At 43.6% G+C, this 12,345-nt stretch overlaps 2 protein-coding genes across 10 annotated transcripts in view; both read right to left on the bottom strand.

The window, feature by feature from the left end:
• LOC106567312 (IQ motif and SEC7 domain-containing protein 2) overlaps nucleotides 1-5,117 on the bottom strand; it is a 54,145-nt gene extending 49,028 nt beyond the window's left edge. For 2 of the 5 annotated variants that reach the window (XM_045693205.1, XM_045693203.1), the window contains exon 1: nucleotides 3,120-5,117. In XM_045693205.1, coding sequence (XP_045549161.1) covers nucleotides 3,120-3,601 — 482 coding nt within the window. In that variant the 5' untranslated portion in view covers nucleotides 3,602-5,117. The remainder of the gene's footprint in view (nucleotides 1-3,119) is intronic. The other 3 variants (XM_014136448.2, XM_045693206.1, XM_045693204.1) reach the window with 2 other exon arrangements.
• A 1,635-nt stretch (nucleotides 5,118-6,752) lies between these two features.
• Nucleotides 6,753-12,345, bottom strand: part of LOC106567236 (membrane-associated guanylate kinase, WW and PDZ domain-containing protein 1) — a 49,432-nt gene continuing 43,839 nt past the window's right edge. For 4 of the 5 annotated variants that reach the window (XM_014136282.2, XM_014136279.2, XM_014136280.2 and 1 more), the window contains exon 17: nucleotides 6,753-10,541. In XM_014136282.2, coding sequence (XP_013991757.1) covers nucleotides 9,361-10,541 — 1,181 coding nt within the window. In that variant the 3' untranslated portion in view covers nucleotides 6,753-9,360. Of the gene's footprint in view, nucleotides 10,542-11,209; nucleotides 11,298-12,345 lie in introns of all 5 variants that reach the window. The other variant, XM_014136283.2, reaches the window with a different exon arrangement.

The raw sequence follows: 12,345 nt of genomic DNA on the forward strand, positions 1-12,345 counted from the left end.
CAATAAAAAAAACCATTACGCATTCCTGTGCCTGTCTCCCGACTCTTTATACCAACGTGACACATATGATACACATCCAAACACAATGAACAGTGTTTTTGTAATTTGTTATAGTCTGTTTGTAAGGACATGTAAATGTAGCTCATTTAGCCTATATCCCTCGTTTATTGACGACCCTGGCTGCGTGGGTGGACACCCCAATGGGTTACGCACCCAGTGCCTTATGGATGGCCAGTAAATTTCTCAAATGTCCGATAAACTAAAAAATCTTCCCAGTCACTTGTCAGGCGCCACATTTTCAGTCAAAGATTAACAATCAAAGTGCTAACGTTTGAGGTTCCAAAATCCTTCTATGGATTATATCTATGGCCACACTATGTTGGAGTGCGTGTTTCCCAAATTGCTGCATCCCCGACTGTAAGTGCTTGTGATAAAACTTACTCCACAAATGTTATTGGAGAAGCTATCCTCTGTGGCTAAATGATGCTCTCTGGTGTAGTATTTAGAATTATTTTATTTATGTCTCTTCAGACAGGACAAATATCATTTTGGGGGAAATTGTTTTGTATAGCCTAATTTTTGCTAAATGATTTCAATGTATCCCCCAGAACCCTTACTTCCCGTGGCTATGCCCGAAGGCCTGCAACTCACACTGTTCATCTTCCCATTAGTGGATGCAGAGGGAATGGAATATGGGACAGCTGTTTGGGCTACACCGCTGTGCTGCTGGAAGAAGAGATGGGCTAGTTTGTGTTGTTGTTACTGTGGTTCAGAAGCAGAAGGGACATAGTTTATCATCCTTTAAATCAGGCCATTCTACTGAACATCACAGCCCTAGAAATCAGAGCACGAGGACCGGACAGTCACAGGGGCAATGTTGAGATAGTACATTTTCTTCCAACAGACAAACTAAGTGCCCACAAAAACCTAGTCTCTAAACCTAGCCCCTTTGTCCTGCCCTCCCTCCTCCTCCATCTCTCTAGCTCGCTACCTCTATCTTCCTCCATCTCTCTTTACCTCCCTGATAACAGATGGTGAACCAGTGTGTGTGTTCCACTGTTTCCCTTTTAGAGTGAAACATGCTGAGTCGGGGTCGCTCTCTCTCTCTTTCCCATCCTCTCTTCTCTATCTCCCTCCCTTCATCTCTATATCCCTCCTCCCTCTGTCTCTCTCTCTCTCTTTGATCTGAACCATATTTAGATGGCTGAGGGTGACCTAAACATGGATGTTGTAAATATTGTGTATATTAGTGGGTTGTTGATGACAGATGACAGGCCTCACCAGTGGCCTGAGAATGAGCTGAATGGTGTGAGTTGGGTAAGGGTTTGAGGACAAGGTCAGGGCAGAGAAGAAACCAACACATGATAACCTAAAATAAATCACTACTCCATATTACTGTAAATGTGGCACTTGAAGAGCAGTAGCAATTCCTTTAACAACCAAGCTAAGTATACTACATGTATTGAATGTGGTACTTAAATTGAAGAACAACAGCTATTAGCTTAAAACCTAAAGTAGAGAGCTAATGTGTCACAAGCACTACCATTAACAGGGGTTGAATCTGCAAACTGTCCCACATTTGCAATTCATCAGTGTGTTTAACACCCACATAAATAACTAATATGTGTTTCTATCAATAGGGGATTTTGTCTAGTCAAGAGTCTGAATCAATCTGATGAGAGACTGAGAACCAATTAATGAGAACAAATAAATGAAGATGTAGTCAAAAGGAGGGAATTAAGTCGTAGTCCACCAAAATGAGAAATAATATGATAGGATTAATATGATTTGGTGATGTTATTATGCCTTCATAACACATACTGTAAAAAAAAAAAAATTGCAACAAATGGTCATATATTAGTATACAATAGTATTTTTACAGGGATCTGCCTCCACACAAACAGCTTAGATAATACGCCTAGTACCTGAACATATTAGACCAAATATTATTATCTGTGTGTGGAAGTAAAACTGAAAAGAGGATTATATTGTTTGCCACAGAAGTGTGTTCCAGACCTTCACTTTAGCTTGACCTCTAGCTAGACATTCATGGCCAATAAGACCTGACCTCTCACTCAGAAACGAACCTAAAGGAAAGTGCATTTCTGAGCAGACGTGGCCGTCAAGCTATATTTTTATGATTTTGAAGGACAAAGGCACGGAGCAGAGCATAATCATTTCATATGGTTTCTCCACACACACACACACACACACACACACACACACACACACACACACACACACACACACACACACACACACACACACACACACACACACACACACACACACACACACACACACACACTGTCTTCCTCTGCACATTACACATCCCACTCCTACACATAAAGCATCAAAGAATCACTCCTTCACACAGATCTCACAACCCCGCTAACAAAATCAGCACACTCATAAAATGGAACTCCCACAGAAAGAGGAACACACACAAACACGCAAGTCACTGCGTTGAACAGAACACACAATGCAGTGACTATACTCTGCTCTCGCTGAACTAAAACTTAGAAGGTATTACAGTAACGGTCAGCCTGTGTAAAATCAAACCCTAACCCCCTAAGTACACACAGGACCCATAAAGCAAAGCTCCAAGCATCTTCATCAATATCTAATCATCCTGTAGTCCTCGGTATGTCACACACTCACGCCTTGAACACAACTACACCTATTTGAGACAGTGTGGTTACAGTGAGCACATCACTTCCCTTCAAACTAATGTGATCTGGATGCAAATATCCCTTCACTTTTACTCAGTGGTGATGTCACTCCCTGAGGTAGACAGAGGAGTTATATAACTGTAGCAGAGCTGTTTGTTTGTCTGATCACAATTAAATGAACAGTATGCCAACTCCTTTTAAGCCAGATTAAATCAAATCCGCCACAGGGGACACATTGGGCATGAATAATTTGGGCATGTTGGGAACATCCAGCTGATGCTGAGAGACTACCATCAAGGAACAGTGACAATTAGTGACAACGTTTTACTCAGTCAGGGAATAAAATCATAACACCATATCCATCAAGCAACCCATGCTTCAGTGGGTTGTGGAAAGAATGCACTGGGGGGAAACATGGGAATTATACAAAAGAGAAACAGAACTCACTTTCTGCGGATGGTGGAGCTGTTGGTGTCAGAGCTGTCTGTGTGGTCCAATCTGTCCCGCTGCTCCCTCTCAGCTGGGTTCGAGCCACAGGACATGCCCCGGGTCAGCCTGGTGTGGGCACGTCTCTCCCGGCTCGGCCCTGCAGGGGGCACCACCACAGCAGGGGGTGGGGCGGTGATGGGGCTGGGGGTGCTGCCACTACCTCCACTACTGCTGCCAGGGTGGATGGGCAGGGAGAGGGGCTGCTCTGCTCTGTGGTTGGTGTTGCTATGGTTCTGTTCGGGGAGCTCCGGGGCTCGTGGAGGAGTGGGTTTCTCCAGCCTCAGGTCCTGGTTCTCCTGGCTGACTCGGTCCAGCTGGCCTTCCAGCTCCTCGATGCGCCGCCGCTGGGTCTCCATGAGCTTGGCCTGGCTCTCGATGATGTTGTTGAGCTCCAGGAGGTACTCCACGGCCCGGTTGGGGCTCTCTGGACTGGTCTCCATGATGGGAGGCCTTGCTACAAGGAGGCTCCAGGGTACCACCACCTCCGCCGTTACGACCCTGGAGCTCCAGATCCCACCCCCCCACCAGCCCTGATGAGTGGGGGGGGGAGAGGGGAGGGAGGACGGACAGGGGGGCTGGAGGAAAATTAACTTGTGGATTGTTTTTTTCCCTTTCTACTTTACGCAAAAAGCCTTTCAGAGATTCAGAGACGGCAAGGGACACAACGGTGTGTCGACAGTTTCTCGAATGATTACATATCACAGTATCTCACAGCAAGATGGAGTTGGTTGCAATTGTTCTACGTCCACAAAAGATGGCTTCACAAAGAAAAGAGTGCAAAGGTGAAAAACAAGTAAGGGGTACAACTGAGTGTGGTTAGCTGAAGGCTTAGTGTCTTTAAATTCAGCATCATGAAGGATGACGGAAGATAGAAATCCAGGACCTTGGGCATCAGGTGTCATTCCAAATGATCAACCAAAATCAAACAATAAAAAAGAGAGATGGATCAAGGCAGAGAAAAAAGAGACAGAGAGGTATAGTTGAAATCTGAAACAATAAATGCACATTAGCCATCTTGGTAATTCAATATTCCTCTCTCCTATGGAGAGGCAGACAGAGGGGGTTACTGTGTAATACAAGATCAGTGAAATAACAATAATACACACCAGTGACTCTTGTCATAGACCCCAGTGTTCTCCTTGTCAACTTCAGTCAAGATGTGTTATCGTTTCAACAGCCAATTTGTCTGAAAACAGGTTGATTCTCTCCAAAATGATCAATGATCACAAAAAGTTTTCTGTCTTCCCAGATGAAAAGGGGAGGGGGAAAGGGGTCAGGGAAATTGGCTTGTTATGTTCTCCCACTAATAAGCAGTTTTGTCAAAGATTATATAATAGAAAACATTCCATGTTCCCTCCCACAGACTATCCCTGCAGTCCCTACCTCATCCTCTTCACCCCATAACTAGATGTGTCTTTGGAAAAGACAAAATTAAGACGTTAGAAGACTGATTCATGTCATAGCTAGAGCTCCAAGTATTCACCCCTGCCCTGTACAGACCACATCCAAAAGCCAGAGGATGGTTTAGGCTATAGATTTTGCCCGAGTGTCCCTCGTAGATCACCGCAACGTGTAGCTTCACCTCACGCGTCCATGACGAAGAGTTGCCTACTCGAACTCGAGTCTTTAAAAATCTTTAGACAGTTAAATTTCTTTCCGAAATTTGTTAGCTGAAAAATGATATAACTGTAAAATACTCCACATGTCTTCAATACACATACTTGATCTGTATAAGGAGTTTTCACTTGCCTGTGTCCTGTTCCCGACGTTTCAGGGAAAACCAATAAAACAGTCCGCTGCGCACTTTCTAAAATCCCATGTGATTAAAATAAATAAAGTGCATTTATCAAACGATTGTCAATGTTTTACCCATCTGTAATCCACTATGGTAAGAGTCGCAGTAACGTCACACCAGTGGTGGTACAGATATACGAAGAGATGGACTCCTGGCAAATCTGTGAACTGTAGGCTATGAGCGCGCGTGGGGCTCAGGAGCGCTCTTGTGCGGACGCGCAACGTATGATGCACATTATAGGCGATTGACAAATGTAGGCTAAAGCATCGGCCTTAAAATGTATATTTTTCTAAAACGTTTTGATTGAAATATGGTGTGCAATGATCAATTTAACGAAATCGTTATGTGCATATGATATGCATTTATCAATGGCTTTAATTCTAACTGTTGAACTGTTTTTCTTATTGGTTTTGAGGCATTATGGCTATATAGATTACTGGTTTGATGTAAGTCTTATTCTTTGTAAACATTCCCCAAAATCTCCACAGTGAAGGGAAGTTAAAGTAATTTCCTAAAGCCGATTCATTTCGCACTTGACTCAGTTGGAGAAAATCCAGAGGGCGCTGGCTTTCTGCGCTATCAATAACTTTAATTGCAAACCGCTATGCTGAGGAGAACCTAGTCATTACCAGCATAGGCCTACAGTAATATGTCACTATTGGTAATAGGCTATTGCCTCCTCTCATGGCTCCCTATGTGCATTTTCGTCAGAGTAAGCCTAATGACACTTCACTACTTCAATGAAGCGTCAGACTATAGCCAAAATAGTCCACTAAAGGGCCTCTGTGCCACAATATTTTTAGTAATACAGGATTAAATAACTGTCATTTTCCAGTACAAAGTTTGTAAAGGTCTTTGTGTAATTGCTCATGTCACAATAACTGTGTGTGTATGTGTATGTGGGAGAAAGACAGATGGAGAGAGAGAGAGTGCATGCATGTGGGTGTGCATGTGTTAAAGGTGAGGCAATTTGTTGTACACTAATAGTAAAAAGCCTGATATTAGATAAGAGAGTACATGGAGAGATGTGAAATCCCTGCTCTTCCACAGAGCCTGGTAAATCATTCATGTGTTACTAAAGGATCAGCCATTTGCCTTTTCCTGATACTCATACATCTGCCACACACACACACACACACACACACACACACACACACACACACACACACACACACACACACACACACACACACACACACACACACACACACACACACTGTGTGCCCTGTTCCTCCTCTCCCTCTCATGCATTCTCTTTCCAGGCGCATCTAAACATTCCCATACATACTCCATCTGCCATGCTAACACTGAAGCTATTCAGACCCCACCTCTCTCCCCCTTTCACTCCTGCTATACATCTCTCATTCCAATTTCTCTCCTTTTTCACTCCCATATACTGTATCTCTCTATGCCATCTTCCTTTCCAGCTCTCTTCTGCTACTTGTTTTTATCTCTCGTTTGTTTGTAACCCTCTATGAGTCTCAACTCTGACTCAGTGGGGATTATGTTGATTTGATGGCTGTCAACTTCAGTACAGGGTAGAGGAGAACAGGGTTCTTATGTGCTCTGAAGCACTGCCCTGCAGTGATACCAAAGATAAGATGGATGAAAACACACGCACGTACACACACACACACACACATGCACACACACACTTTTTTAGATGCATTTCCACCCTCACCCTCCGCACTGTACCAAATTTTACTGCCATCTACTGCTTTAAGTAGAAAACATCTTCTCAATGAACCTCGTCTCATACTCACACAAGTATTGTCAAAATAGATGAGAAAATGATGTAAAGTAATATAAATATTTTATTAGCAGTTTATTTTAAGTTTGTTAACAATTTATTGGCTATTATCTTCTTTATGAAAATGAAAAGAAGAAGCATTCAAAAACATAAGTTACAACAGTAACAACAACAGTCTCAATAAAAAATGGAGCTTAACTGGACTGGTTTGGTAGTCATGTGCTGATGTGTAATCATTTATTCATGTTCTGGTTTACACTGGAGATGTGCTGTGCCAGTTGTGAAGTGACACCTCTGCTTTTTTTCCATTGGCATGAGAAAAAGAATGTAAAAACTGTATCTAAAATTAGACATCTTAATTTATACATACTCAGTTGCTTCCCTCACAACACTGTTTCGGTGGGTCAGATAATTCAATGCAGACAGCGCCATCTCCAAATGTCTTGAATAGAATGTCAATTGAAAGCAATATGTGTCTTCCTGTATTTCATTTTCAGTCCTTTAACTTAATATATATATTGGTTTATCGATTATATATCTCAATACCTGGGGATTTAAAAAATACATCTGTACAAAAATATCCTATTTGGGCCCTAACTCCCATAACTGGCTTACCAGTTACCAATTGTTTGGCAAAGCAATGACAGATTGATTTAATATATTGTCCTTTATTTATTCAGATAACTCAATGTCAGGAGCCGTTGGCTGTTTTTACTGAAGATCAATAGACAAGAAAAATACGTAGATATTTGATCATTTTAGTCATGACAGGGGACTATAACGACACACTCACTACTCATTCATTATCCAAATGCCACATACACAGTATGAGCCAGCTTAATGGTTCAGTATGGGTTTGGTTACCAAGGCAACTGCAAGTGGCACTTAAGAGTAGTGGTGAACGACTCCGGGATTTTGGGAGTTGAATCCGACTCCGACTCCTGCTATCCGAGCGGTTGGAGTCGGCTCTTTCTCGACTCCGACTTCAATTTGACAAAACATTCCAAAATTAGCTCAAATTAGCTACAGCTGCAATGTCAGAGTGTGTGCGCTGAACTGGGTGATTGATTAGCAATGCATATGGAGCCATTTGACACTAATAACCAAAATATTCTAGGCTTAACCAGTAGCCAACATCAGCCTAGTTCCCACGGCACATTTCTTTGAACGACTCTATGATTTTTTGAAGCATCTCGCTGCAGATTATGTGTGCTGACGCCGTGTTGTCTGTGAACACTAGCTCTGGTCCAGGGAGTAGTGTTAACCACGGTTGCTTGTGCAGCTAGCTAGTATTTTTATTGTTTTTTAACCTTTATTTAAGTAGGCAAGTCAGTTAAGAACAAATTCTTATTTACAATGACGGCCTACTAAAAGGAAAAAGGCCTCCTGCGGGGACGGGGGCTAGGATTAAAAATACAAAATAAAATAAAATGTAGGACAAAACACACCATCACGACAAGAGAGACACCACACACACTGTTGGTGGAGGTAACATACATCCTGTCTCATCTCGTATGTCTCACAGCGTCAGTGGCATGATAAGGTATGACCCTACTGGGATTTTAAGAGTCGACTCTGACTCTGTGGTCAAGGAATCAACTCTTTTGGAGTCAACTCTCCACCACTATTGAAGAGGGCACAGCACTACTGTAGAATAAATAGTGGCTCTGTTCTTATTTCCAGGAAATAACATTTTGACAATTTAAATATTTATGCATGCTGTATTACTTTGGTAAGATTTGTTTGATAGAAGGGTTTACCCTGATACTTAACCAATATCACAACATTAATTTCAATAACATGAAATCCCAAGTCTATAATGTTGATTAAAATGTTTTCAGTAGCCTTTATCTTTTATATGTATTATTATATTTCACAGAACCAACAATACTATTCAGGGCTCCATTAAATATTGTATATACAATAGCATTTAGATATGTATTTAATACAAATATTTAGACAGTATATAGATTGCACACACAGCACAAACTGGCTGTCAAAGTCACGGTCCTCTGAAAGTCATCACAATCAAATGAACACACACAACAGCATCTATGTCAGAACAGTTGGATGGACAGTAGGAGTTGCAGGTACTATACAATACCACCCCTTCCCTTCACATTCCCTGGACAAAGTGGAGCCTGGGATTGTTGCATATTATTGCTCAGTATCATGAGGTATTATGCTGTCTCTCTATCTACAGTGGAAGGGAACTGAAACTCCAATACTTAAGTACAGTGGCATGTATCACTACAGAGAGAAAGACCATGCCAGTTCCTAAAAACTGCAGGAGGACAATTGTATTGCAACTCCTGAAGGAGAGCAGAGAAAGGTGCTGTGTACAGAAAGGATTTCCACAGAGGAGAAGAGAGAAACTGATTTTTGTTCCACTGGAACATCTTAAAATATTTACAAATGAACATTGTCAACAGTAACATCAGTCAGAAACCAGCTGTCAAAAGGCACAAAGAATATTACTAAATAATATGACATATCAAAAGCATCCCAATAAAACAAACTGTGTTGAGTATAGTTTTAAAAAGCAAGCATATACCGGTATGTGAGAGGGGATACAGTTTGGTACTCTTCTTGATCATGAACTCTTGATATAATAACAGTTTCCTCAAACAGCATGTATACTTTTGCTTTGCTATCTATATTCCCGATTCTTCCATGACTCCTCTTCCCCTTCCTCTCCCTCTTTTTCTCTGTTCTCCTGCAAGCCTGTTCTCCTGTATGACCTCAGTGATCCTCTGTTGGCTGGGTTTGAGCCAGGGGCCTGGGAGCAGCAGGGCCGGGGTCCCCAGAACAGACCCCTCTGTGAGGGCCAGCGAGAGGCCAGAGACACTGGCAGCATACACACTGCCATCTGAGTGGCTGGTTACTGACTCTGCATACTCCAGCTCAGAGGAGGGAGTTAGGAAGGAGAAGGGATCTCTCTGTAGTGGAGAGGCCACGCGAGACTCCAAGGAGAGCAGGTTGTTTAGGGATTGAGACCTTTCTCTCTCCTCATCATGTATCCTCTTCATCTCCCACTGTATCTCCCTCAACCTCCCATCCTCCCTCTCCCACTCTCTGTCCCTCAATCTCTCACTCTCCAACTCCCTTTCTCTTTCCATGTCCCATTCTCTCCTTTTCCTCTCCCTCTCTTCCACATCCTCTTCCTCCCAGTCTTGCTTTGGCCTGGGCAGCCTTTTGTTAGTAATGGGGAGATAAGCTTCTTCCTCCTCTTCATCTTCCTCCTCCTCTTCAACCTCTTCTTCCTCCACATCCTTCTTCTCCTCTCTTTCCTTCACCTCCTCCTCTTCCTCTGTTTTCCCGTTGTTCTCCCTCTTCCTGACCCTCTCCTCACTCTTGCTTTTCCTTTTTCTATCTCTCCTCCTCTCTCTCTCCCTCCCTCTCTCATTCCCCCTCTCTGCCTCTATGTGTATGTTATCGTTGTTATGTTTCCTCAGGGCATCTCTGGGTAAACTGTGAGAGCCTCCCTTGTTCCTGTTCTTCCTCCTGCTATCCCTCCCTCTCACCTGAGTCCTCTCTCTCAGGCCGCTGCCTCCTGTCTCACTGTCCTCCTCCTCCTGTCTCTCAGGACCAGGGTCTGAATCAAGGCTGTGTCCAACTTCCCCTGCTCCTTCCTCTCCCTCTGAGCTGCTGCTTCTGCCTCTCCCTGACCTACTTCCTTTCTTCTTCTTTTCTCTCCCTTTCGAAGACCTCCCCCGCTTCTTCACCTTGGACCTGTAGCTGCGGCTCGCCCGGCGGGCCAGGTCTACTGCAGCCACACTCTGCTCCTCGGGGTGCTGCAGCGGGAGGAAGGGGGAGGGGACTCTGCGCTCACGGCCTGATGAACACACAGGGAGGAACCCAGGAAGTAGGGAACAAAGAGAACACATTGAACAGGTGGAGAGAATGAGGAGAGTTAGAGAAGCAGGTGATGTTACATAACCACTGTAGAGGAACTCCAGAGTTCACAGGGAATCCTTGTAAGAAACTGTAGCTGTATGTGTGTAGATTGTGTTGTCTCAACAGCTGCTACTTTCCTGACCTCCAGGTAACCCTTCGTTATAACCATTACAGTATATCAACGTTGTGTGCTCTCATGCAAATGTCTCCTGCATTGTTGAAGCATAGAGATCACTAGCTCTCTTCTGCATTGAGCAACACTTAGAAGATTCTAGTGGCACACGAATCAATTCAACCAAGGGATATTGTTCTCATTGACTTAACTGGCCATTTGTTTTCTCGTTAAAACTGAGGTTTGAGTCATTAGTTATACCCCTGTCTCAACATTTCAGCATGTGGATGATCATGGTCTCACAATGAGGGTTTCAACGCACAGTACACAAAAGGTATTTTCAACAATGACAACAGTAGAGACAACAGTAAAGACAACAGCAGAGACATAATAGAGACGACATTAAAGACAACAGTAAAGACAAGATAGGGATTGAGGAGGAGAGGAATGTAAGGAGACAAATAAATGGAGGACTAACAGGAACGATTACCAACCGCGTATTCTCTGTCCGGCCGATGACATAGAAGCAAGGCTCGCCTAGCTTGGAGTTGGTCATACATAGAGACAGACTGGACAGCTCCACTGACGGGGAGAGAAGAGGAATGGAGGAAGAGCAAAGAAGAAGAGAAAGATGTGGAGTAAAATGAAAACAGGGAAAGAAGACAGGAAATAAAGAGAGAACAAAGGAAAACGTGGTGGGGAGGTAAGAGGGAAGGTGAGAGATGGAGGGTTCAAAGAATGAATCCCAAGAAAATAAGAGAAATAATAAAAGGAAGGAAAGCCCCAAAATGAGAAAAAAAAAAGCGTTGTTCGTAATTTAGTAGAAGCTAAAGAGGTGATACACCCAAGAGATACCTACTGCTCAAAAAAATAAAGGGAACACTTAAACAACACATCCTAGATCTGAATTAAATAAATAATCTTATTATATACTTTTTTCTTTACATAGTTGAATGTGCTGACAACAAAATCACACAAAAATAATCAATGGAAATCCAATTTATCAACCCATGGAGGTCTGGATTTGGAGTCACACTCCAAATTAAAGTGGAAAACCACACTACAGGCTGATCCAACTTTGATGTAATGTCCTTAAAACAAGTCAAAATGAAGCTCAGTAGTGTGTGTGGCCTCCACCTGCCTGTATGACCTCCCTACAACGCCTGGGCATGCTCCTGATGAGGTGGCGGATGGTCTCCTGAGGGATCTCCTCCCAGACCTGGACTAAAGCATCCGCCAACTCCTGGACAGTCTGTGGTGCAACGTGGCGTTGGTGGATGGAGCGAGACATGATGTCCCAGATGTGCTCAATTGGATTCAGGTCTGGGGAGCAGGCGGGCCAGTCCATAGCATCAATGCCTTCCTCTTGCAGGAACTGCTGACACACTCCAGCCACATGAGGTCTAGCATTGTCTTGCATTAGGAGGAACCCAGGGCCAACCGCACCAGCATATGGTCTCACAAGGGGTCTGAGGATCTCATCTCGGTACCTAATGGCAGTCAGGCTACCTCTGGCGAGCACATGGGGGGCTGTGCGGCCCCCCAAAGAAATGCCACCCCACACCATGACTGACCCACCGCCAAACCGGTCATGCTGGAGGATGTTGCAGGCAGCAGAACGTTCTCCACG

The sequence above is a fragment of the Salmo salar genome, chromosome ssa13 (genome assembly GCF_905237065.1).
Source record: "Salmo salar chromosome ssa13, Ssal_v3.1, whole genome shotgun sequence".
NCBI lineage: Eukaryota > Metazoa > Chordata > Actinopteri > Salmoniformes > Salmonidae > Salmo > Salmo salar.